The sequence below is a fragment of the Falco cherrug genome, chromosome 5, assembly GCF_023634085.1.
Source record: "Falco cherrug isolate bFalChe1 chromosome 5, bFalChe1.pri, whole genome shotgun sequence".
In the NCBI taxonomy this organism is placed as follows: domain Eukaryota; kingdom Metazoa; phylum Chordata; class Aves; order Falconiformes; family Falconidae; genus Falco; species Falco cherrug.
The window spans coordinates 36,813,905-36,840,466 of NC_073701.1; the positions used below are offsets into that span (position 1 = coordinate 36,813,905).

General features: G+C 55.1%; 1 protein-coding gene and 1 long non-coding RNA gene across 3 annotated transcripts; both read right to left on the bottom strand.

The window, feature by feature from the left end:
* Window positions 1–7,850: 7,850 nt before the first annotated feature.
* TNFRSF13C (TNF receptor superfamily member 13C) lies at window positions 7,851–13,389 on the bottom strand. Of its 2 annotated transcripts, none has more exons than XM_055712528.1 (3): window positions 13,145–13,389; window positions 12,422–12,616; window positions 7,851–10,771 (listed from the first exon to the last, which is right to left on the bottom strand). In XM_055712528.1, the coding sequence occupies exons 1-3, from the start codon at window positions 13,287–13,289 to the stop codon at window positions 10,449–10,451; spliced, it is 663 nt and encodes a 220-aa protein (XP_055568503.1). In that variant the 5' UTR covers window positions 13,290–13,389; the 3' UTR covers window positions 7,851–10,448. The 2 variants fall into 2 exon arrangements, with proteins under 2 accessions (XP_055568503.1, XP_005441399.1); XM_005441342.3 differs by having other exon boundaries at window positions 12,422–12,619; window positions 13,145–13,386.
* A 10,261-nt stretch (window positions 13,390–23,650) lies between these two features.
* Window positions 23,651–24,327, bottom strand: LOC129736171 (uncharacterized). Its single transcript, XR_008732438.1, has 2 exons — window positions 24,172–24,327; window positions 23,651–24,098 (listed from the first exon to the last, which is right to left on the bottom strand). It is a non-coding gene; the product is annotated as an uncharacterized LOC129736171 (long non-coding RNA).
* Between the last annotated feature and the right edge of the window lie 2,235 nt (window positions 24,328–26,562).

Here is a 26,562-nt window from a genome sequence, read left to right on the forward strand (position 1 = left end):
CTCCCTGGCCTGAGCTGCTCCAGACACAATGTTGTCTTCTCATGGGAAAACCCACCCAAATTTCCAGGTTGGTGGCAGGGTTCTGGTGTTGCCTTGCCAGCCCCTCCATGCTGGCATACCTGAGAGCTTTCGCACTCGGAGCAGGCTCAGCACACTGAACTTTGCAAGCATGATGCTGGAGACCAGCAGCCGGACTTGGCACCTGGTAGTTTGTTTGCTCTTCTGCAGGTCACACACTGGCTGCCGCTTTATTAAACCTTGGAAAACATCTTTCGCAGGCAGCCACAATGATCCTGGTTTCTTAGCAAACCAAAAGATCTTGAATCAAGCAAGGAGGCTGCAGCACATACCCTGGCCACTTGACCACAGCCAGCAGTCCAGGGGGGTGGAAAAACCAGTGCAGGAGGATGCTGTGGCCTTCAGGCAGGCTGCCCAGGCTCACGGATGGCAGAAGGTCTCCTCACATGGGGTAGTGCAGAGCCTTGTCACAGGGAGACATCAGCCACTTTCGCTCTCTGGGGGGTGCAGAGCTCACTGGCCAGGCACAAGGACAAGAGCTGGCATCGGGCCGGGCATGGTTTCTGAGACACCTGGGTTCAAGAAGTCGGCACTCAGCCCTTGTGGGATTTGTTAACAATTTGTCCACAAGAAGCTGGGGGCTTGGGAAAAGGGGCAAGTTACAGCAAGGAGCCAGCAAGCTCGAGGTTTCTCCCTCTTCCCCCTTGGCACAGGCTCCCTGCCAAGGATGGAGGAGGTTTGTAAAGCAGAGAGCAAACAAGTCTCTCCTGCCTACAGCTTTCATGGACCAATATATCTCCAAAATCTGGGTGAGTGTTAGCAGGAGGCTGAATGTTGAGGCAGAGGTTTACGGGTGCTGGTCGGTTGCACAGTGTGCTGAGCAGCACCACCAGGAACCCAAATGTTGCCATCCTTGAAGGACTTGCTCGTTTAATATATCCACCCAGATGTATATAAGCAGACGGTGTAGGACAATGCCTTGATGCTAGTGAGGGTGTAAGTTGGTCTCCTGGAGCGTTAGAGTTATTGGGAGAAGCAGTATATGCTGAAATAGGCAGTCCTGCTTACTAAATCTGTAATTCCAGCTCTGACTATATTTTCATCTTTCTAATAATAAGTGCAAATATAGTAAGGATGAGTCACAGGCTGCAGGCTTCAGGGTTTTTTTCCCCCTCCTTTCTCTCTGAATCCATCATGTAGGGGAGAGGGGCTGGCAGAGAAAAGGAGCTCAGGCCCAGGGGAGATCCTGTCCCAACCAGCTCTAAACCCATCCCCTTGCACCTCTGCACACTGTCGATCCCAGTCAGGAGCCCGCGGTCCCTCCAGCCTCCAATTGCCTCCACCATTTCATCCCACCTGTGTAACACTCCTGCCCAGGGACCTTTCCTTCCTGGGACACTCCTGGACCATTCCCAAACCAGTGCACCTGTCCCACCCCTGTCTGCATCCTGTGGCTTGTACAACCTCACATTGGATTTGCCTACTGGGAGTTTTTTGCTTTGTTGCAAGGACCTTTTGCAAATGTTAATGCTTTCCTTTCGCTGGAGAGCTCTTCGGCTGATCTGCCAGAACACATTTCACACGCTTCTCCTAAAATTATGCCCTTTGCTTTTCCCAGCATTCAAGCTGAAGCGGAGCCCGGTGTGCCGGCGGCATGCGAGGAGAGCAGCTTGCTGGCTGCGCCCAGCTCCAGGGGTGGCAGATCGAGGGGTTAAGTGCTGCCCAAGTGAGCATTCTGTGGCTCCAGGGCAGAGGACTGGAGAGGTGGGAGGGCTGGGAAGGGCAGAGCTGGGGAGCTGCAGGGCTCTGCATGGACCCACCCTGTTGCTCGGGCTTTGTGGGTGCCCTCAGCAGGGACAGGAGGACGGATCAGAGCATCCCTTGAAACAAGACAGTTTCAGCACTTCCCCCACTGCGGTGCACATAAACCTGAGTTCAAAGGACATCACAATTTAGGCACGAGCATTTTAGCTGCGGATGGCTCTGGATTTGGGCTGAAAGCAAGGGATGAGCTAAAGATAAGCTGCTCTTAACAACCCCCAGGCCAGCAGTTCTGCCCCAGTTTCTCTCTACTGGAGCCCACCCATACCGGGCTGTACACACTCCCTGCGCAGCCTTTAGCCATCTCCTGCATTGCCACTGCCCCTCCCTGGGTTGGGAGCAGGGACACAGGATGTGTCCCAGCGGGTCCCTGCAGCTGAGGGAGCAGAGAGGTGCAAGAGGCAGCAGGTTGCAGGGGCAGGGGATTCTCACAGAAAGTGAGTCCCAGGGGCAGGGTGGTCTCTCCTGAGCAGGGGGTCAGTGCCCAGTTGGTTGTGGTGGATGCACATCATGGGGAGCTGGCGTTTAGGGGGGTCTTTCACTGCTACCCCTGTGGCCATTCAGCATCAGAGCTGGGATGGGGTTCAGGTGGGCAGGGGAGTCCTGGGGACAGGTCAGCAGGGCTCCTGAGGAACTGGCCTGGCACACACCCCACTGCTCTCCAAGTCCCTGCAAAGGGCTCTCAGCAGCCCCTTGGCACAATGTGCCCATGCACATGGGCATCCCACACACATCCCCTGTATCCCCTGCATCCCCCCAATCCCCTCCATCTGCATCCCTGCATCCACTGCATTTTCTGCATCCCCCACATCCCTCTGCACCCCTTGGCATCCCCTGAATCCCCTGCATCCTTCCATCCCCTGCATCCCACTACAGTTTCTATAACCTCTCACATCCCCTGCATCCCTGCATTCTGCCACCTCAGACATCTTCCTTGTTACGGGGAGTTTACAATTACACTCCAACCATTCTAAACTGTAAAGGAGGACATTCTGGGTTTACCCTCCACCAGCAGGACTCCCCACAAATATCCCCATTGGGAAATGCCACAGAGGAATCCGGATTCAGCCCTGCCACTGGCCCTCCCCAGCCAATGCTGGCAGTAAGCAGCTAGTCATGACTATTGCCTCTATGGTTAGAGCTGATTAAATACATCTTAAATGACTCATTGGGGATTTTTTATTATTTTTTTTAATAACTCACGGTGTCACTACAGGGCACAAAGTTTGCTTCGTTGAGTTTGTTTCCCTGTTTCCTTGCTGAGATAAATAACTGAGGAGCTGAATAGCAAACCAGAAACCCAGAGAGACTTTACTGGGAATATGCTGTGATATGTGTCACCCCAACAGCATTTATAGATTTAATTTTGATATTAGCAGTGAGGTTGGGGAGCAGAGACAGGAAGGAATTTGTCAGGAGGGGATTGAGGATTGAGGGGGCAGGGCTGGAGGGATCTGTGGGGGGCTTGGGAGGGGCGTGATGGGTCTTTCCTTCCCCCTCATCCCAACCCACTGCTCCAGCCCTTTCTGACCCTCTACAACAGGATTGCCCAGTGTCAAAACAATGCTCTTTCTCATTTGGAACGGGAAGTACTTTCAGCATCTCCCACTGCAAATAAGCCAGGACCACCCTCAGGGGAGGGCAATAGTGGCCATGAGAGGCCAGCAAGGGTGACCAGCCACAGCCATCCCCGCTGTGCACATCCTTTGCCCCTGACCTTCTCCAGGGAAGGAGACTGGGCCCCCTCAGAGAGGGCTGTGGTCCTTGACAGACACCCTTGGGAATGCTCACAGAGAAGGCAAATATCTTAGCTAGGGAAAACACAATCAAAAAAATTTGAAAAATTATCAAAATATGTGTGATTTTACCCATGCTGCACTTAAAGCACCTGCTTTGAAATTACCTTAACTTTGCAAAGGAATTAATAGCCTTACCAGAAATATTATTATTGTCAAAGAATAAGAATGACAATTATTTTTGGTCAAGGAATGTGATGCTTTTTTGTGTGTCATCCTCACCATAACCGCTATTTAAATTGCCATCCTGAGCTTGGTCTCAGCCACAACATTTGGCTGCAGGTGCCTTCATCCTGGAGTTTCGCCATTCTGTGAAATACCGGCACTTCTCAGATCAAGGAGCAGCATCTGGGTAGCAGGACCCAGTCAGACTGCAACCCTTGTAGGGAAGGAAATGAGAAAGACATCTGCATCATTGAAACCTTTCAAGACCTGGGGGGGGGAAAGGGGAGGGGGGTTGGGGTGGTGGTGGTGGTGGGGTGTGAGGTGGGGGAGAAGGACGGGGGAATATCCTGAAAATTCCCACCTGCTTTTCCCTGCCCACAGCCCTTCACCCAACATGTTTCCCGTGGCTGTCACCCAAACCCCTGCACTTGCCCATTGATCCGGGCTCAGAATAGCTCCCGCCAGCAGCCAGCGATCTGCAGGCAGCTGGAGTCGACGGATGAAGGACATGGGGCCTCACCCCTACGGCACCCTGCTGTCGGTGACTCCTCTCCCTCTGCACCCCTCCAGCTGTACCCTGGGCTCCCAGCACAGCCCCACGCTCAGAAAAAAGGGAAAAAAAGGGAAATAACATAAAGTGAGTTAAAGAGGGGAGGATACAACACCAGCTTGTAGCAGGGCAGGCTGTGCCATGTGCCCTAGCTCAGCCACCTTGCCACCTGGCTGATCCCTTTTGGGGGGGCCCAAAAATGGACCCTCATTTTTGGGGGTCTTTCACATCCCATGTTCACTTCCACAGCCCTTTGGGAACGGCAGGATGGGGCAGCCAGCCTCCCTGCAGGAGGAGAGCCCTGCATCCCTTGGAGGTGTCCTTGGCAAGGCAGAGGGGGTCAGTCCCTGTCACAGCAGCACCTCAAAAGGAGGGCAGAGGCTCTCCCCGCACAATCTGCCTGTCAGGGCCAACCATTTCAGGTGTCAGACAGGGTTTGTGTTGCTTGACGAGGCTCTTCCCCTCACTAGCTGGGACTGTGATGAAGACTGGGTTTAAAATGACCCCACTTGCTGTGGGAAGCGGGGGAAGTCACCCCTCAAAGCCCAGGGGAAGTGTAGGTTTGCTGTGTGCTTGCCTTGGGGCCTCCTCTTTGAGCATCCCCTGAGCGGGGCCAGGCTGAGGCTGTGGCATGGGGCTGAGCATCCTCCTTCATGAGGCTGAGCAGCCTCCCTGCCTGGTGTGTCCCTGTGCCGGCATCCCTGAGGCACGATAGGTGACAAAGGCCTGGGCATCCTAAGAGCACTGGGGGCAGCCGCTGGGGACAGGAGGGGGATATCCCTCGCACCCCGTCTGTCGGTACCTCCTTACCCCCTAAGCCCCAGCTGCACCTGCAGCCTGGCAGGTGGCTCTGGAGGCAGGTGGCATCTCTCTGGAGCTTGGGGAAGAGGCTGGGTGAGAGGGTTTGGAGGGATTTGGCTGCGGGTGGGGTTTCCCCAGGGAGGTGAAGCTGAGAGCATTACAGTCCTTGTCCAGCTGCTTTGGTCTCTGAGGTCAGGTTTTGGGTGCTCCCCTGCAAACACCAGCGCAGTGGCCTTGCTCTGTGGTGCTGGGGAAACTGTGGGGCTGTCCCTTGGCCAGCTCCTTCTGCCAGGGGAGCTGCTGCCCACTCACCACAGCCCCTCAGATGGTTTTTGGCTGTGCCCCCCCATCTTATCCCCCTGGGAAACCTCTTGCTAAGCACGGCCAGCAAAGCAGGGAGCAGCGGGGGCGGCCCCCAGGGAGAGCATTGGCCCACAAAGGCAGTAAGGAAACCCCCTCCACACCAGGCGCCTGGGCAGGCACCATGCCCCCTCCCACCACTCCCCCATCACCCTAAAACACCTGGAGATGGTGGGGAGAAGGTGGCCAGTGCCACATCTCCCTGGCGTGCCCATGGACCAAAGTGATTCTGACACTAAGCGAAGGAAAGCAAGGCTGATCAAAGCTGAGTGGTATTTTTTTCTTTTTTTTCTTTTTTATCTTTCCTTAAGTGCAAACACCATCTGGCTCCCCCAACTCTGTCAGCGCTTCCAGTCCCCAGGCAGCTTCACTTTTCCTAATTACTGTCATTAGGCAGTGAGTAGCGATTAGGGAGGGATGCTGATGAGCAGCATCAGGAAGGCTGTGGTCCCCCAACAGCCTCTCGGAGGGGGCCTGGTGGCCTCTTCTCCCCATCCCGGGGCCTTTTCCAGCTGGGGAGCTTGGTGGGTAGTACTGTAATTTCTTTCTTAGTAGAGGCTGGCAGGGAGGGGATGGGGAAAGGACCTGCTGGCAGGTCCGAGTCCCAGGGAGTCCCCAGGGAGGCCTGACACCACTGGATGGGAGCAGGGCAATGGTAGAGGTGTTCGATGCTGCTGGGGCAAGGAGAAGCAGCTTGCTGCAACCCACTGTGCCTCTGGCTGTCCCACCACTCTGTGCCGGCTCTGCCTACAGCAGAGGTCTGGCCAACAATGACCATTTCTCCTGGGCAGTCCAGAGGCCACGGTGATGTGCCCCACATCCAGACCCACCAGTAGGGCAGCCTGGAGTCCATGGTGATGGGCTGCATGGCTGGATGGAGTCAGGCTCAGCTGTCACCCTTCTGTCTGGCCAAAGCAGGACTGGCCACCAGCTTGCCTGGCCCTCCCTGGCTCCCCTTGCTGCATTTGGGCATTCACCCTCCCATGCAGCTGCCCGGCTGCACCGCAGCCATGCGGGCCAGCATGCGGTGTCAGTGCCACCTCGTGGCAGGTGCCCCGGGCCCGCTGGCTGCTTTTCTTCACCCACGGCCACCCACGGGTGTCCCCTGGGGACTGCAGGAGCACCCACGTGTCCCTCTGCCATGGCTGGCACTGGGAAGTGCGTGGTGGGGAAGGCTCCGTGGGGCAGGATGAGGTCCGTGCCCCGCAAGCAGGTGAGGGGGTGGCCACGCAGCCCCAGTCTCCGTGCAGCAAGTGGAGGGGTTGGCGGCTGTACCCAGAGGTGGGCATCCCTGTTGGACGTTGACCATCGGAGTATGGGGTAAAATGCTGCCCACCTTACCCTGCCTGCCCTGCCTGCTATCAAGGTCCAGCACCCAGAGAAAGCCCATGGAGGGGCAGGCTGGGCCTGTGGGGGTCTGTGGGGGTGCTTTGGGCTGGAGTAGCTGGGCCCATGGGTGCTGTCAGGAGAATGAAGTGGGTGAACTGACAATGGGAGGAGAAAGTGAGGGAGAAGGACCCAGGTGGGATGGCTGGCAGAGGAAAGCTGAGAACTTTAGAGGCTGAGGGACCTGTGGGGTTGAGAGGGGTTTGGCAGACGTGACCAGTGGCTACAGAAGAAGACCCCTGGCCAAAGTGCCTCTCCTCCCTGCGCTGCCATGCTCTGTTGGCCAGCTGGCTCCTGTCTCTAGGACCAGGGATCAATACCACCCCCCAGTCCCTAGGAACACCAAGGCTTCCATCTGTTACCACCAGCATCACGGGTGGGACTTGCAGGAGCTCAAATACCCCCATGACCTCCATCATAGTGGAGCTGGTGGGGTTGAAATGGCTAGGGATATGCCTGAGGTGGTTTTGCAGTGAGGGTTTTAGCCTTGGCTCCTTCCTCCTGCCCTGGGGTGTCCTCAGACTTTCCCCTGGCTGCCTCCAAAATCCTGCACCCCTGCAGCCAGGTGAAGCCCGGCCTCGCCAGCCTTTCTAGGCACTTGTGAAGGCAGCAGGGCGGGCGCCAGGCCAGGGAGGAAGCACAGCTCCTGCCTCGCAGGGGGAAGTGAGAAACTGCTGTGGAAAGTGAAAGACAGGCAACATCCTCCCCCCGAAAACCACTTGCCCCGCTCCTTGTCCTGTCAGCCAGCTCCCGGCGCGGCCATGGGGGTTTGGAGGTGGCCAGGCCTGGCTGATTCCCAGCCATGCAGGTGGTCGTGAGCAGGGGATGTGCTAGTGAAGCTGGTGCAGAGGGAGCCCCTCAGCTCAAGGTCCTGCTGTACCTCTGGGACCACCATGCTGGAAATCCCTGAAGCCAGAGGAATGGGCACCCCCATACAGACCCCTGAGCATGCATTGGCAATGGATTCACTTTATTCTTTAATTTTTACAACCATATTTTTCACCTCTGTCCCTTCTGCTCTCCATGCAGACAAAACAGACAGCCCTCTGTCCTGTACATAAGGATGGAGAAGCAGATACAGAAGGGGTTGCAAATCCCTCCCAGGTCCAGGCAGGCAGGCTGGGCAGGAGGGGAGCACTGCCCCACCATGGCTAGCAGCTGGGCAGGCAGGATGCAGGGAAGACACCCCACGTGCCATATAACAGAGAAGAGATCCGAGGGGCACTTGCTGGCTGAGGAATCCAATGTGGATGGAAATGCCTCTTCTGCAAACTGCAGATGCTGGCAGCAACCCATAGAGGAGACACCTGGCTGAAGCTCTAGCAGAAATGAGAGCAGAAGCCCTTACCTGGGCAGCAGGAGGAGCTTTTTCATCAGGATTTGTATGGGAGTTTCTTTTACAAATTGCCACACCAGCTGGGGTGGGCAGCGCATCCACAGAGCTGAGCTGCAGCAGTCACCAGGCGGGAAGCAGGAGATGCCCCTGACAATCCTGCTCCATTTCCCTCTCATCCTTGTCTCTCATGAAAGAGGTTGCTCTGCGTCCCATGAGCAGTCCTTCCAGTGCCAAAACGTCTCTTGGCCTGGCTTTAGCTCATTTCCCCAGTCTGGATGCACAAAGATTGCTCGAAGTCACTTCACAGGGCTGGGTGAGCATGGGGATGAGGAGATGCCTGATTCGTGCTGCAGGGATACTCCTCCTGCGATGGCCAGCATGGCTGCTGTGGATAACTGGCAGCTCAGCACTGGAGCCTTCACAGCCCCTGCTAGTGAATGACACATGCCTGGAACCCCAGGAGACAGTCACTGGGCACATGGACCAACCCCTCCACCATCCAAGGCTGAGACAGGGACCCATCCCATCCTGGGACATCCTCAGCCGGATGAAGGCTCACCTCTGCCAGCCTGCTTAGGCCTGGGAAAGGAGTTGTGGTGAGGAATATGGGCCTTGGCACCTGTGACAGTGCCTGTGGTCGTCTTTATGGGATGGATGTCATGAATCTGGCTCCAGTGCTACAGGCAGGGGAGAAGAGGAAGAGTCACCCTTCAATAGTAGTGCCTGGTCCTGCAGCCCCAAAAGAGAGTTCAGGCTTGTGTAGGGGGTCACCATCAGGGGGACATCCCCTCTGCAAAGTGCCACCAGGTGACCCTACCGTGAGCTGTGGCCCTGGGCTTGGCAGCAGTGCTCCCACACCCTGCTTGGCCACCTCTGCTCAGTCCCCAAAGCCTCTCAGGCGAGGAAGCCGCCTCACCGAAGGAAAACCAGACCTGGGCTGCTGCTGACATGGCGCTTCATGCAAATACCTTCCCACAACGCACTTCTAATTGCCTAACCACCCGCTCCAGGGCCACCAGGGTTTCTCACTCAATCCATTGGCCTGGCTCTGTTCAGCTAGGGGGATCAGCTGCTGTAATTACTTGGGAACAGCAATCCTACACTGATGAGTTCATTTCCGAAGTAGAGCCCTTCCCACTCAGTAAAGCCACTTGTGGGCCAGTGAACAAGACCATTACAGAAAAATGCCTTGGACCAGCAATGCCAGCCAGCTCTGGTACACAGGCAAAGCCTTGAAGACTCTCACATAAATTAAGTCATCCTGCCTATGCTTGTATCATTCCTGGTTTTGCCTGGTGAGGAAACATCCATCCCAAGTGACACATAGTATTTCTGCAGCCACAGTGAGCTGAAGTGACAGTTGTCTGGGGCGGTAATGACAAGCTCTTGGAGCTCCTCTAGAGCAGCAGTTTCTATTGCCTGCCTCTGGTCCTCCCTGACTTCAGTGATCGTAGCTCAGAGCAAAAGACAGATCTTTTTCCCCTGTTCCCTCCCTTGCTCCCTCCTTGGGAGCTTGTTTCTCACCCCGGGGGTACCCAGCTGCAGAGGGGATCCCCATGAGCACTGCTGGTGGATGCCTGCCACTGTATGAGAGCACACAGAGGGAGGAGAGACCTGGACATTATGGTGGGAGAGGGGGGGCAAGTGGGGCAATACTGTGAATGGAGCAGATGCTGGATGGGCCTTGCTCCGTATGGCCCCAAGCCTCCTTTTATTGAGGTCAGTAGCAAAAATCAAGCGAATGGCAGCGGTGTAGGATTTGGTCCTAATGTAACTCCCTGCTTCCCTCTCCATCTTCCTTTCCTCTCTCTCTACTATTTCAGCCACATGTTCCCAGCAATCACCCATCCAGCAGAAGACCCATCCTGGCACAATGGCAGCCTTGCAAATGGCACAGCAGCCCCCGACATGGTCCGTCCTCACCGTCCGCATCTCCTCTGCCTCCTCCCAACAGTACGGCCATGGCAGCTGTCAGCAGTTCGGCATAACTCACTGTGATCCGCTTTGGCTTCTTCCAGTGCTTACAGAGGTAACTTGGGACTTGGCACAAACAGGAAAGTGGAAAAGGGCAGTCCTCTCAGAAGGCTGATCTTGCTCGAGGCAAAACCCGGTCCTCAGACAGCTCACATCTGTGCAAGGCTTCGCCTGCCTGGGGGTCAAGCTCTGGGCGTCTGCAGGGAGCAGCCGGAGTCCTCCAGCCCGGCTCCCCCCACCCTCAGGCTCTCTCCTCTCCAGCACAGTTCTGGGTGGTTTTGGTGGTGACCAGGGCTGTGGACCCCAGCTCAGTGGCAGGCAGTGGGAAGCCATGGTTGCGCTCATCGTGCTGGGTGTACACAGTGGAAAGCAGGACGATGTCACCGTCGGCATCACCCCGGCAACACGGCCTCCGCTTTGCCCCAGCTTTACCAGGTGGCCCTGGCATCTTCAGACCTCCATTGAGATGTGGGCATGGGACTGGGGTCAGGGTGGCATCTCCCTCCAGCACGACAGGGTCCTGGCAGCCCAGGCTGGGCAGGGGGCTGGTGATGTCCATGTTTTCTGGGATGGGGCAAGAAAAGGGGTTTACAGAGCGCACAGGAGTGGGTCCAAGAGGGTCTCAGGGAGAGGGTCGCATCCCTGGTGACACACTAGGGGGAAGATAGAGCTGAGCAGGAGGAGCCTGCAAGGTCCCCACTGCACCTCTTTTGCTGCAGAGCTGCTCCTGCTTACAGCTGATGGGTTTTGCCCACCCCCACCCCACTCCCATAAAAAAAACCCAATAGGGAAAGGCAGAAACTTGGACTTGCACTTCGAGCCCTCTCACTAAACCCTTCTTGTGGCAGAGCAGCCCAGCCCTTGGTGGCTCTCCCTCCCAGACCGCCTCCCACTTAAAAATAGACTTGTTTACATGCTTCAAACACAGGCGTGTGCTGCCAGCCCCAAGCCTCCTGCAACTTTCCACACATCCAGTGCCTCAGTGGTGGGCTTTCTGGGGTGCAGCCTTGGGAGACAGTAGGGACAAGGACCAGGGCATGTGGCAGGGAAGTAGCCGAGGGGTGTCTTTGGTGCTCTCCATCATGGCTGGATGCCAATTGCCACTGCATTTCTCCCTTCTTATTCATTCTTGGTATTTTCCCTAGGCGTGTGCATCACAGGCTGTTGCAGCCACACTCACTTTAGCAGAAAAGCCCCAGGTAATGTCCCCCTTGGTCTGAGCCACCCAGCCAACACCACCAGTGGCATGTGGTCAAGCCAGGGCATGAGGACTGGCAGCTCCTGGACCCAGTGCCACCCAAGGGTTCCCACCCGGGCAGTGGGGTGGTGGCAGGTGCCAGTATCCCCCAGGGTGACCCCTCGTGGAGGTACGGAGGAGCCATCCCCCCTGCCTGGGCGTGGGGAGGAGTGAAGCCAGGCAAGACCATTTCTGAGAAGAGTGGTCAGGACTGAGTCAGCACCAGGGCAAGGGTCCCTGGGGAAGGAAACAGCCACCTAGCCTCTGGATGATGACCCAACAAGATGGGCCGTCATGGGACACCATGGCCTCACCCCTGTGGAAATATCCTGCCAGGAAAGGCTCAGCCCTGTCCTCACCCCCCAACCCTATGTTTGATGCCTTTGGGGATGACCTTGTGCGGTGCTTTGATGTCCTGCCGATGGGGCTGGCCTTGACACTGTTGGAGTCTTTGGGGCACTTGCCTCAGGATGCCTGGCATCCCAAGCAGGAATAGCAAGCTGGGTGGCCAACACGGGACCCCCATTTGCAGTGCCGCAGGGAGAGGCTTCCTCTAGAGCCACCCCTAGATGTCCACTGCTGCCCCCGCAACCCCTGCTCCAGCCATGGCCCTCCAGCTAGCAGGGCAGAGGGAGAGGTTCCTTACCAGTGCTCTGTACGCATCTCCCGTGAAGAGGGGATGGTGCCAGCAGGTGCTTTAAGCAAGCAAAGGCACAGGGAGAGCTACAAAGGGAGAGGGATGGTTCAACAGGGCCACACTGGCAGTCACGTGCAGGCGTGGGCTCCCAGGGGACAGGGATGCTGTCACTCAGGGGATGGCTCTGCCACTCCAAAATGTCTTGGGGTGCCAGTGGAGCCCATGTTGAGCGTAAGAGCTGGCCTCGACAGGGATGTGCCTCAGGGGAGCCAGTGGCAAGAGTTCCCATTTGCCCTGGGTCGTCAGGGTGCTGTGACAAGGAGAGCAAGAAGTCCCCTACCTTCGGCCTCCTTGTCCACTGCCTTCCTCTTCCTCCTCCATTTCCCCACCTTGCAGGCCAGGAAGCCCCAGAGGGCAGCCAGAGTCAGGATGAACCCCACCACTGCTGGGACCCCGAAGATCAGGAGGGTGCGGGGCAGGTCCACCGAGGGGAGGGTGGGTGCCAGGGCGGAGGTGGGCGCTGTGTGGCTGGGCTCTGCTGTGGGGCAAGACACCAGCAGTGTCAGGAGGGGGAGAGCTGGGGTGGGGGAAGGAGGGCATCAGCCAGCATTACCCGCCCGTCTGTCCAACCTCAGGTCAGGGCTGCAGTAGCAGGGAAGGAGAGTGGCTTTTCACTGCTACCCACTCACCACCTACAACGAACCATCCCCCTGCCTGACGGGACCCTTGTCCCATGCACTGCCATTCCTGGCTGATGGGAGATGAGGGCATCCTGCCCTTCCCATGGTCACCCCTGGGGCAGGCTGTGACCCCTGCACCAGGCTGGACCATCCCTCTTCTCCCCGTACCATGTACCATGTTTCCCTCACTGGAACTTGCTGCCCTCTTCCTCTCTCCTCTTCCTCCAGGTGAAGGCAACTCTCCATCCTCTACTGCCACCTCCATCGCCATCTGCAGGAGAAGGCACCTTCCACCTGCCCACCCCCAGGGTGCCTGCAGCCCACTTGGCCCACCACCTCCCAGCCCCGAGGAGCTCAGTCCCCAGCCACCCTTGTCCCCTTACTTGTGTTGTCCTTAAACAAGTCGGAGCACTTGACACAGGACCTGGTCAGGAGGTCGAAGCACTGCGAGGAGAGGCAGGAGGAGGAAGAGGCACCTTTTCCTGATGAGGACATGGCGGAGTGGGAGTGAGAGCCCAGCTCCCGCATGGCGCAGCAGCAAAGGGGCTGCCGAGTGTGAAATCGCAGCGCCCCGGGGCCCGTGGCAGAGGGAGATACAGTCTGTCGAGCTGTGTCGTCTCCCTTGGGGCTCACGATTGCTGTGCTCGCCCTGGGGCGGGTCTTCACCAGGGAGGAGGAGAGCAAGTGCCCAAGCCCTACCCCTGCCTGCCCATGCAACGTGCCCTCAAACTACCTCTCTCCAAAATATGCTTCCAAATTCCCTGCAGCCCCTGGCATGCCCCAGCCGCACAACATGCCCAGCAGCATGGTGCCCCAGACCAACAATGTCACCTCCTCAGCCCTCACCCTTTCCCAGCCCACCCATAGGTCGCCCCCAGCCTGGGCATGTCTCCCAGCCCGCAACCTCCCTCACCAGCTGGCAAAAAGCCCCCTCAGCATCCTCCAGTGCCTACAGGAGGCTTTTCTGTGCCCAGATCCTTACAAGACCCCATCCCGGGGCCACGGATTCAGGTTAGGTGGAAAATGCAGAAAAGGACAGGAGGAGAAGAGTGCAGGGGCACCAAGGTTTCCCCTTTAGAAGATCCCACAGTCCCCAGGACATGGCTTGTTAGTGACTGCTGTGCAGGCAGGCCAACTGGTGTGTGTTCTCCACCCCTACTAATGATGGTGCTCTCCATCACCCTACTCTCTCCATCCCAGACCTGGGCCCATGGCATGGACCCTCCCAGCTCCTTGGCACCATGTCTCATTTTCCAGTGTTCAGACCTGGCTCTGCTCAGTAACTGCCCAGGGTGTGGGCAAAGCAGGTCATACCAAGCAAGTCTGGCCCTCATACCCTTAGAAGGGACTAAATAAGCCCTTAATGCTCTTAGGTGTTCCTGACCAGAAGCAGGAGAAACAATGACAAGTCAAAGCCCAATGATTGAGATCTGAAGCGGGTAGATAGATTTCAGTGCTGTAGATAGCTCTTCTCCATCCCTACCAAACAAAAGTCATGTTCCCTTTTTCTTCACCCTGTAGGAAAGAAAGGGACCAGCCGAAATTGCTGGCTTGCTCCCAGCTGAAGGAAGTGGTGCGGGAGACCTGCCTAGGCCAGGAGCGCCCTAATGGGGTTTTATTGCTAGAGTCCCATCCTTGAAGCAGGTAGAGCCGCTGGGCTCTTTCTAGTGATGCCTCTGCTGCTCACTGTCCTGGACCGAGGCTGGGAGGGGAGGAGGAGAAAACCAAAGGAGAAAACTCAAGGTGACAGAGTACCAGGTGTCCCCACTGGACAACCAAGCCCCTCTGTAACAGGCCAGATGACTTGGTCCCTGGATATTCCTGGCCCTTTCCAATGGCTTTTGGGCAAGCTGAGCCCACAGCCTCTGTACCCCACCCCCTAAAGTGCCAGGTGGGACACAGTCACCACATCCCCATGCTGATTTGCAGCCCAAGCACAGCTCCCCAGCAGGGCAGGAGCTTTCCTATGGCAGGGCCCTTCCTGTCCCCCAGACATATCTCCCTCCCTGCCAGCAGCATCCCCAGAGGGTGGCTTGCACCAGGGCAGAATCAAAGCAGCCCCGGCACTGTCTCAGCCCCCCTTGCCAGGTGCCATGGGGCTCTGGGCAAGTGAAAGTCCTGACCAAAAGCGATCGCTGCCCACTGGTTCCACGCCTGCCATGATTTCACTTCCCTTCCCAGCCAGTGTGCCCAGCCGCTCGCTCCCTCGCCCTCACACACTGCCTGGCTGCCAGGGATCGCCCTGCCCAGCTGCGCCGTGCCGGCGGGAATGGCTGTGCCGAGCCCAGGGGTCTGCAGGCTCTACCAAAATGCTGCAAGAGCCTGGCCACCATTCCTGTGCCTGTGACTCAGTTATTCCTCCTCCACCTTAGTCAAAATAAAACTGAGCAAGCGGGGGCAAGCCAAGCACTTCCCTCTCTCAGCATGGCCCTGAGCTCTGAGGCTGTCAGCGGCATGGCCAGCTCGGCACCCTCTGCCGTGATGCTTGCGCTGGACAGGCTGCACTCGTCCTTGCACAGGTACCTGCCAGGAGAGCTGGGCCAAATAGGAGGACAACTCTCCATATCCCACCTCACCCAGCTCCCTGCCCCTCATGTGCCCCAGGTGAGGAGCAGGGCTGCAGTGCCCACATGGGAGCAGGAGGGGTGTGCATCCAGCAGCAAGGTGCACCGGGAGCAGCTCGGGGGGGATGGAAAGCTGTGATGCAGTGCCATGACCCACAGTAGGGAGACAAAGAAAAGCCTGGGCTCGCTCCAGTCCACATCTGAGCTCCAGGGCAGAGAGCACTGGGGAGGAGAGGGCACCCAGAGCCCTCGCTGTGTCCCCAGCAGGCAGCTCACAGAAGTGTGAGGGTAGGGACAAGGGAGCAGAAAACGTCTTGCACGGCTAGAGTCATGCACAGAGGCAGACCGTGCACGAAACAGCCAGTGCTCTGCCAGGATTCCTGCCCCCAAAACACCTCCCTGCTCCAAAGGCTTTGCTATTTCTCTTGCTCTGGGGTGTTTCTGCCTGCTGGTCTCCTTTTCCCAAAGGGGGATGCTCCTCCATCATCTCCCTCTCTCCTTCCCCCCATGAAATGCCCCCTGCTGTGCTTCCCCCACGTCAATTGTCTCTTGGTGACTCCCAGCCCCTATTCCCATCGGTCCCACTGTAGCACTGTCACCCTGCCCCTCTCCCTACCCTCTCCCCTCCTTGCTTGGCTTAATGCAGGGGGAGGAAATGGGTTCTGGCATCTGCTGTACCACACTTACAGATTAACTCTGTGACCCCTCCAGTTAAATACATGCACTGGGGAAAGCCCAAAGGGAGGAACCTACATGTTGCTTTTGACGTGGAGGGCGAAGTTTACAACAGAGCTCAGGAGACGATGGCTCCTGTTTCAGTACCTAGAATGAAAACTAGATGCTGCACATTAGTGGCAGGAAGCCTGGGGATGGCAGCTGTGGTGTCCTCCTTCAAATAAAGTGCTCCCAGGTCCTCTTCTGTGGAAAGATGTTGCAGCCTCATTACTGTGATTCACCTTACTCTATTCCCTCCCATTTTTCGAGTCCTCTTTTTCCCCCTTTACAGCTCTTCCACACTCCCTTCCTGGCCTGTCCGCCTCCTCCTGGGCCAAGAAAATGATGTTTGAATTCACACATGATAACGCTTACTCATGGAGAAAATCACCGCTGACTTCCCCAGAGGCACTCGCACATGTGCCAGCACACCAGCGCAACGAGGCTGCCTGGCCAGCTCCAGGCATCGGCTGTCCCCCTCCTCATCTCCCACATCTTTGCCTCCCCTGCCCTTTGTAACAGTGGTTGATTGTTTTTGGAGCACCAAAATTAAAGCCTGGTGCGTCGTTTGAACTGTTTGCATCTCAGAGCTGAATACACTTGATAATAGCACAAATGCATAATTAAAGAGCAGAAAAAAATGACTCACTGGATAAGGAAATGTGCTTTTCTTATCTGCTCTGCAGAGAAACAAAAACCCCAGGAACCTGGGACTCCTGCTAACTAAGTACTTTTATTAAACAAATAAACCAGCAAAGATATCAAACGAGCTATTTAAAAATTATGTCTTAATGCTGGAGTCAGAGAGCTCTATTTCCAGTGCTGTTTGGTCCAGCCCCACACTGGGAGGTCTGGCTTTGGCCAAGGTCGGCTGCTGAGATCCCTGTGGTGAATGGGGCAGCACCGGTTACCCAGGAGTGTGGAGGGATGGCGGCATCCTGCGAGCACTCCTACACACATGAGCGACTGGACTCAAGTGAGTGGTTCCTCTGGTGTCAGGGGTGGGTGAAGTGACTCACGCACACGCTTGCAGAACCACCCGTAGCAGAAAATATGTACTGAAAGTTCACCTTGTGCTCGTGCACACCGGAAACCCAAAGGCTCGTTGATCAGAGAAGCTGCAAGGTGTTTATCAAGCAGACCCAGTTACCTCGGGACAGACCTCTGACAGATTGCACCCAATGCTCTGGGAACACCTCAGCACAGCCCACCGTCTGCCCTGCATCCAGGTGGTGCTGCTGGAAGACTTCAGCTGGAGCCAGCCCCCAAAGCACATTCGACACTTCACCCTCAGGCCCCTTCCCAACACCCCTGCACTGGCTGGTGGGAAGCATCCCTTCCTGAAGAGCCCCACTATGGCTCTCAGGAGCCAGTTCCTCAGGGCTCCAGCACAAACCATCTCCTCGGGATCCACCAGGATGCCCCAACATGGCCCAGGCCCACTTTGCTCTGCTTTCTCAAAGTCAGCCAGGCTTAGGGACAAACTCTGGGAAGATTTTAGGAATAATGTGGGAAACCAAAGGCTTCAAGAGATTCACCGTAAAAGCCAGATCCTCTGTAGGTGTTCTGCTTCTTACCAAGGGGTTTTGCGGTAGTGCTCATCCATCTGCGTGGGGAGTTTGGAGTGGGGCAGCACCCCAGTGGCATTGGTTCTGCTGAACGTTATTTGTTTCCCTTCTCCTTGTTTACATGTCCCTGGAGCTGTGCTTATCCATGAGGCTAAGGAAAAATAAGTGGGTGTCCTTAACTCCCTCTGCAAGGGGACTTGGACCCTCCAGGGATGATGCTGAGCACCCAAATTAGGCTTCTGCAGTGGACTGCCCTTTGAAGACCCCTCTAGGGTCATAAAGCAGTGGGTCAGCACTGCCTGGACTCAGCTTCCTTCTGCCCATTCCCTCTCCCTGCTCCAGAGAGCCCAAGAGGGACACAGAAGCATGTAGAGGACATACAGGGGAACCCCCCTCCCTGATCCAGCCCTGAGAGGGCTGAGCCTTTGACCTTCCCTGCCAGGAGCAGGCGGTGGGTGGCAGCGAAGGGTGTTTCCAGCCACTGTGCTGGCTGCTCTCGCCACTCTGCAGAACATGGCAGGACTCTCTTAGCAAGGCTTGGGCCCCTGGACACTGCCCAGGCTCTCACAAGACCTCCCGTGTTACCAGTGACACGCTGTTAGCTGAGACCAGCTCTTCAGCCCGGACATCCCTGTGAGCAAACGGTGAGCAAAGCTCCCTGCCCTCTCTGCCTGTGGCTGGGATGCTGTCCCCATCTCCGTCCTGAGGATGGGTGGGAAGTTTGCCCTGTTACCCTTGGATGACTGGGGTAGTGGGGAGGCCAAGTGTCCCTCCCAGCTTTGCCTGTGGCTGGTCATAGGGAGTGTTCACGTGCCCAGGCAGGGCTGGGCAGCACCTCCAGCAGCGAAACAGAAACCAGCGGCTGAGGGAGATGTGCTGCCACACTACAAACCTCTGAGCAGGTGGGTTCAGCTGGTTCAGGCATGCGTATGCTGGGGCACAAACCTCCCTGGCACGTGAGGCCAAGCGTAGAAACCTCCCCAGCGCTCGCAGTAGGGAGCCCCACTGCTGTGCTTTCAGGGCACGAATCTCCAGCAGACAACTCCAGAGCCAAAACCCAAAGCCTGATGGAGGCGAGGGGCTGTCTTCCTTTGAACCCCCACCCTTTGTAGCTTACTTCAGCAGCAAGGGACAGGAAACTGCTTCGGTCAGCCTGGAAGTCAAAACTAAACTAAACAGCCCCAATTGCATTTTGCATAGTGCTTTGTTACAATGAACAGCTTGCAGGAAAGCTGCAGCTCCAGCTGACGTACGGGAATGGTTTAGTGAACACATTAGAACAAGAAGGCAACCTGAGAAAAGGCAAAGGTGCTTGCAAGCAATTCCAACAGAGAAGAAATTATGTTTTTCCTGATTGCAATGATTTGTTGCAATTTATTTTTGCTGCCTGCTGTACAACCACCCCCCTTCTCCATATAGAAATAAAAGCCCACCACCTTCCATGGACTGCAGCCCAGCTCCAGCACAGCCACACTCCTCAGCACTGGCCACAGGAGCCATCCTAGCAGAGATGACCAAAATTAGCAGCATGTTTGGGTAACTCAAAGCACAGCTCAAACAGGGAACAAAATGCACCAAAAAACCCCCAACCAAAAACTCCTGTGGCACCTGCAGATTGCAACAGCTGAAGCCTGAGTACAGGTACAGAAGCCTGCATGGTTTCCAGTACTAGCTATCGCTCCAGAAACAGGTCCCTGAGTTGGCTTTTGTGGCTGCCCTGCAGCTTTCCCACCACCCCAGGCACAGGCAGGGGCAGTAGGTGCAAGGCCAGCCTCCCTCAGCCCCACCTCCAGGGAGCTCCGACTTCTCTGTTTGTCACCACTGAATGATGTCCGGAGAGCAGCTGAGCTGAGAGGAGTACAGGGATTTTTCGCTGTAGACTGCTTGGCCGGTCAGATGCCAAACTCAAGCTGGTTTCAGCCCCACAGCATTGAGAGGGACTGCAGTGCTGCAGGAAAAATGAATCGCACGTGTTTTGACATGAGCGAAGCTCCAGTCCGGGATGAGAAGCAAGGAAGCACGTTTCCAGTGAGCCAAATGGGCCCCACGGCCGGCCGGCTGCCTCTGGCAGTGAGCTTGTCACCGCCACGCTGTTGGCTGCAAGGCTGTGGCTGACAGCCTCCCCTCTCCTCGCGCTGCCACCAAAGCACTGGGCTGCATTTCATTAGTCTGTGGTGGCATCACCGTGCTCGCCAGTACCTCCACATTGTTCTCCAGCTTCTCACGGACCTTCAGGTACCGGCCTGCTGTAAAAAGGCCAGAGTGATTTCATTTGCACTGTCTCGAGTGCAGAATGTTATGAATTTCCATGGCCTTATTAAAGACATGATGTGGGAGAGAGAGCTGACAGGCAGATTTGGCCCATGCCCATCCTCTCCTGGCTGGCATCTGGGCATGATGCCTCAGCTGTCCTGCCAAAGCCTGGAGATGCAACAGGGGAGCAACGCAGTGGGTGGGGAAGGAGAGGAAGGGTAGGATGAGGGGCTGCTGCAGATGCAGAGTTGGGGAGTTGGAGAGGGACTGCCAGCAGCCCTGTGCCATACCCTCCACCCCCACCCCCCAAGGGACTTGTGAGCAAAGTCCATTGATTCCCTTCCAAAGGGATGGTCCTCCCCACAGCTTGCAGGGCTCCCCCTGTAACAGCCCCACCAAATTCTGAGCCTTTGGGGGCTCAGAAGCTCTGGCTGGAAGGACAAGTTGCACCAGCACAGGCTGCCACAGGAAGGTAGATGCTGTGGGGGGTGAATGGTACTACCAAGGCAGGCAGACATAATTGCCCACCAAGACCTCTTTCCCTATTTCCCATCTCAGCAAAAGCACCCATAAGGGAGGTCCTGCCCACTGCCATAGTCCATGGGAAGGCTGCCCATCCACCCCCAGGGAACATCTCCTGGCCAGCACAGCTCCCCAGCACACACTTGCCTTCCCTTTCCATGCTGCCCCCACAGCACTGCAGAGGGCTGGACCACCAGAGGATGCAGGCAGGTTTTCAAGGGATTGTGCAGAAATATAACATCTTCCATCACCCAGCCTAAAAACGCACATTAGAGGCTGAGGGCAGATACAGCTTTACACCCCCTAATAATCTTGTCTATAAGCTAGATAACTAGGACTGTAAATCCCTGGTAATAATCACAGCCACCATGCCTGCAAGCTCTCCCCCAGACCATTCATTTGGCTTGATGATGCTTTAAAGAGACATCTAATGAGGATAATCTGATTCTTCAAATCTCCTCTGCTTTTGGGCAGCAGAGCAATTCAGTCCCCCTCAAACTCCTCCTTCCTCCATGACTGTCTTTATTTCCCCTTCTCATATGAATCACTCTGGGGTTTCCTTTGCTTTTTGCATTACTATTTTGATTCTTTGATATGACCACTGCAATCAAGATTCTCTCCCTTTAGAACCTAATTAGCATGAAATCAGACTCTCTTTTTACTCATAGTCTCATAACAGGATGCTGGCCTATGCTTCAGCTCTCACTCGGGTGCAGGGAACATTGCAGCCAGCTTAAAAAATTCCCTCTTTACCTGATTCAATCAGAACCACTTACGGGAGATCCACACACATTTCAAGCTTGGCAAGAGTCAAGCTTTGGGAGGGGGGGGAAGGTCTCAATCACACTCAGCTTTCAGCACAGAGCAGATGGCGAACATACTGACTATATAATTTATAGGACGCCATCACTACGTATTAGTCCCATGCAGTGTCTGAGCTCAGCCAAACCACAGCTCATGCAGACGCAGAGGGGACTCACGCAGGTGATGCTCCACATGCAACCTGGGCAACAGGAAAGAGCCAGGTTTCGGAGAAAGCACATGCTTCACATTTCACCTCCTTCATAACACAGAGCAGAGGACGTGGTGCAGCAGCCCTCACCCTGGAGGGGTTTTCTCTTCCCTGCGGGCTGGGCAAACACTTCCCAGCCCGCAAACTTGTGTTCAAACTGGGTCAGTATTATGCAACATCTGCGCACAAGCAACTCCCCTTCCCTTCCCCAGAAGCAGCTCACGCAGCAGCACAATGGATGCCAGGGCTGCCCAAGGCCAGGTGCTGGGGTTTGTTTGCACTTCTGCAGGGCTGCGTGCTGGCACAGCCTGGTGTGCAGCTTGCTGGGGGTCACAAAGCCTCAGAGGGACATGCACCACCACTGCAGCTCTATTGCCACAGTGCCCCTGCCTTTCACCCAGACACGCACACGGGGATGCCAGGGAGGCTTGAAGGACCTATAGGTGAAGAAGGAGAATCACTCAGGATGGCCAAGTGAGGTTTTAAGAGAGGAAAAGATCAAAAGAGACCACCAGGTAGTAAAACCACTCCCTGTAGAGCAAGGTGAAGGCAGCTCCAGCCCCATCTCTAAGGTAGCAGAGCATTTCCAGCCCTCTGCATGGCTAAAAAGGAGCTGGAGGCAAGTGTGCATGACCCAGCCTTTGCAAGTACCCAGTATGCAGGCACAGAGTGACACTGCGCTGTCCTAGGGCTTCCCCAGCTCCAATGGCTTTGATCCTCTGCTGCTCAGCATAACAGCATGAGGTACTGAGTCACCCCCCAGACCCACGGGGGGAACGAGGATTAATTAGTTGATGCTGGCACGTTGCTTTGAAGAGAGGTGCTCCACTGCAGCATGAACCACAGGTTGTTACGTACCGGGCGGAGTCAAATGCAACCCTGGCTTCACATCTGTCATCTCTGGAAGAACAAGAAAAGAAAACAAGGGCAGGAGGGTGTGTTGTAGCAAAAAAGAACATTCACAGTGGGGTGATGCCCATGCTGATGTCAAGCCCAGGAGAGCAACCAGCACAGAAGTTCAGGAGAGCTTTGAGATGACCAGCGCAAACAGCAATAGTACCTCAAGGACTGCTGACCCTCAGCGAACACCCAAAGCATTTTGCCAACCCAAGCGCTGCAGCAACATAGCCGGTAGGGCAGCAGTAAGGCAGGCCCAGTGCAGCACGGCATCGTCACCCCGTCACCGCGGGGTGGGCACACAGTGGGACCAGAGAGCTTCCACGGGAACACAGGAAAGGAAAACACCCATACTGCCAGAAAACAGGGAAAGCCTCCTTAGCGTGTTTAATGTTAGCTGGACTTTTTAGGTCTTTCCAAATGGTCACCAGTGTGCCCCTGCATGCAGACCACTCTAGAGCAGGGGTGCTTCAGCCAGCCCTGGCACAGGTCGCTGTAGTGCCGATCCAGAGGACAGAGCAGCCCCTGCACACCAGGGCCAGGTTTCCCAAGGGGAGGTGACTTCTCTCTTTGTTTTTGTCCTCGCCTCACCTCAGTGCTCCTTCCCGTGACATGCAGAGCCCACTGGGCTCTCGCACCCAGCCCGCGGCTGCACCTGGGCCGGCGGCGGGGAGTCAGCCTGTGTGTATGTAAAACATGGGCTCTTTCACACACCACTGACTTCCCTCAGCAGAGGAGGCAGCGGGGTGAGGGGATGGGCACAGCGCCTTTCCTGGCTCCTCACAAAACACCCTACCACACGACGAGCTTCAGGGGGATAAGGGATGTCAGCATCACCACATGTGTCAGCTCCCTGAGGAGCCATCCCTGGCAAGGGAAATATGGCCCAGCACAGGCCAGGAGCCCACACTACCCAGCTGCCAGGGAGTCACAACACTCCTGAGTCCCCTGCGCACAACCTGTCTCACACACTGGTTCTTCACAGCCAAGACAGCACCTCCTGCACAGAGCTGACCCGAGGGGATGCCATCCTGCCTAGCATCGCTGCACCATATTTAGTATTTAACGGCAAGGAAGATACCCAGAGACACTGATTTGTCCCACTGGCCAATTCAACGATACTTGAACTGTGCAGGGAATTTCAGCGTTTCAGAGGGTGGTTTTGTTCCACTTCACAACAAAACCCAGCTGTGCCGCAGCTCTTCACGAGCAGGATTGCAGCCCAGTTTCAGGCAGCCTGCCTGCAGCGGAGTCAGGCAGGTAAACAGCACAAAACACAGCCAACCTCAGGAGGTGCCTGGCAGGCAGGTCCCACCAAACCCTCCTCCCCCAGAACTTCTGTAAAAATCAAACTGCTAATTAGGAAAAAATGGTTTATTCTGAACGTCTCCAGCCAATTTGTGACCCCAAAGCAATGTCAATTTGCCCTCATCACACCCCTCCAGCAGAGGCAGCTTCTGCTGTAGAGGCAGAGCCAGTGAGACACAGTGAATTTTAACACACGTGCCCAGGGTCATACAAGAAATCAGTCACAGAGGTGAAATGAGCCCAGCGTTTCTGGCTCCCAGCTCTGGGCTGTGCCAGCTATTGCTTTCTCTTGCATATAAATCACTTTTCCCCACCAGTGAAGGACAGCTGGTCACTGAATGGAAAGTAGCAGTTGTTCAGCAGCCCACAGCAACACGGCACATCAGCTTAGGGTGGGAAGTGGAGAATACTCAGTGTGCAGAGGAGACTGCCAGGGGATCTGGGCCAGCCGAACAGAGATAGAGCAGCTGGAATCTGGCACGAGCAAAGCCCAGTCCTCCTGCAAAACCAAGACAAGTTAAAAATCCCACAGAAGAAAGTATCTCCCTTGCTTTTGCCAGCAGATCAGGTACCTCTGCCACAGCTCTGCAGGTCAGCGCCAGGCAGCAGCAGAGCAGGAGTCCCTTTTTGTCCCCTGCTGTTGCAGACAGTTGTCATGATGAGAGCTACCAAGCAGCTCTCCCAGCTGCTTAGCACAGCATGACCACTGCTGCTTTGCACAACCACTGACCTAACCCAGCCAGCCCCTTCAAACTACAGGTCTTGGCAAGCAGAGACATCCAGTTCTAACCAGTCCTTAAAGCAAATATTAGAGGTGGCCTTGAACCTAAACCTCTACAACCAGGGTTAGATTTATCTCTGGTCTTTGTTCCAGGACAGAGAGGTCTTTTACTATAGGTATCATACCAGTACACAGAAACGAGCACATCATATCTTACCACACTTAAAAGATGGTCTGATTTAATCGCTGGCGTTGCAAAGCCAGCAAAAAAACCCTTGCCTTGGAAAACCTGGGCTAGCAGAGAGCTGTGATCCCAACAGGTAATACCAACCAAGCTGATTTGTGCTGAAATCTCTCACAGAGCACCTCCATGAGCAGCTCGACTAGCAAGATGAGGATACAGTCTTCAACAAGGGACTGGGCTGAAGGCAAAATCCTGTGGGTCAACCTGCCATAGCAGAAGAGACCCTATTAAAGCCTCATTCAGTTTCACCCAAGAACCCCACTACATGACCAGAGCTTACACCAGTGCAACTGGTATAAGGTCTTCCATACTAATTAAACTGCTTTTACACTGATTTTGCTGACATACAAAGACATATCCACAAACAGAGACAGTCAAACCAGCAACTCTTATGGGTACTTTTGCCACAAAGAGGGGAATTTCTCTTTGTAAATCTCCACAGGGATAGCAAACAGAGAACAGAGAGAGGAAGATAAAGCAAGTAACTCCAAAAATATTTCTGTTAGTTTAGATTTCAGCCAGCTTGGCAAGCTCTTTCATAATGTTTAAATACAACAGAACCTGAGTCACTAGCCTTTATTTAGCTTCAGGCCTTCCATGCCTCTGATCCCAATCCAAGTTACTACTTTCACAAGACCTGTATCAAACATTAGCCCTGGCTACTCCATCCAGATGAAAGATACCCTTGGCTGCTTTGTCTTCTCTAGTAGGGGCAGCATTATGGCCTGTCTAAACTAATAGCTGACAGTTCCTCGAGGTATTTACATAGTTGAAGCTGTAGCTTTAGATGTGTCCCAACTACTTTTGGTTGTAAAACATGATGGACCTGAGACACAGTGTCATATTCTTAGATACGCTCCACTTCCTCTGCCAGTTCTAGTAAAGACTTTGTCCAAAGAGTAAGAAAAATATTTGCCCCAAGGTGAAGCAAGATGCTGCTCTTAAGGAACTAGATTTTATTTTGTACCAGCTGGGATTTGGCCACTTGTAGGAAGCACAAACAGCATCATTCTTCTTTGAAAGTAGTAGAAGGAAAGAAATACTACATCTGGAACACTGTGGTGGAAAAAAAAAACAACAAGAACCACCCTATGTTTGAAGGTGCAAGAATGGACAGTAGCACGTGTGGGTTGCTGCAAAGCACTCTGGGTGAACCAAAGAAAGTTTCATTTTCACCAGCTAAGAAAGCACAGCAAAAATTACTCAAGGCCAAAGGGATTTTACCCAAGTCCAATAATTATTAGAGGCAACTGGAGAGTGACCTAAGAGACGGAAGAGGCTCTGTACCTTACAGCAGTTGTGGAGGACACAAGACTGGCTGATTTCACGCCGCAGCCCTTCCTTCCCTCCCCCAGACTGCACCTGCACATCAAAAGCAAATCGAAACCAGTCTATTCTAAACCATGGTCTCATTTATTTTGAGGGACCCAAAGCCGGAATGAGGCAGAGACAGCATAACCAACAGAGAAACTTGTTTCTCAGCATGAATGCCCCGCTCTGGTGGCAAAGTCCTAGCTAGTACCTTCAGGATCACAAAGCTAGCTGAAAGTAGGGCATGCTCGTTAAGCCTCCAATCCTTCTTACATGGCCATCAGAGTTTACACATGTCTTTCTCCTTTGAGTTTTAGCCAGAGTCCAGCCCTTTTGGGCACCAAAACACAGCTGAATGGTTTAGCTCCTTTTGTTCCAGCTGACAAACAACCCAGCCCTCCCCCACCAGCAACAATACAACCGGAGCTAGGATTTGTGTGTCCTCTGAGCAAGGATACAGGCTTTGTGCCTTGCTGAGCCGTCTTTGCAAGGACTGCCAACACTCACAGCTGATTAAGCCTGCAGTGCTGCTTTCTGCGTTTTCCTGCTCACACAGATGTCAGAAACAAGCTAAGCGGAACAGCACACACAGCTAGAGCTCTGCACCTAGGAACATTAAAGCAGGCTATTAAGGATTAAATAAATTAAACCAGAGGGGAGCTTAACACATTCTCTCTAGGCTTCATT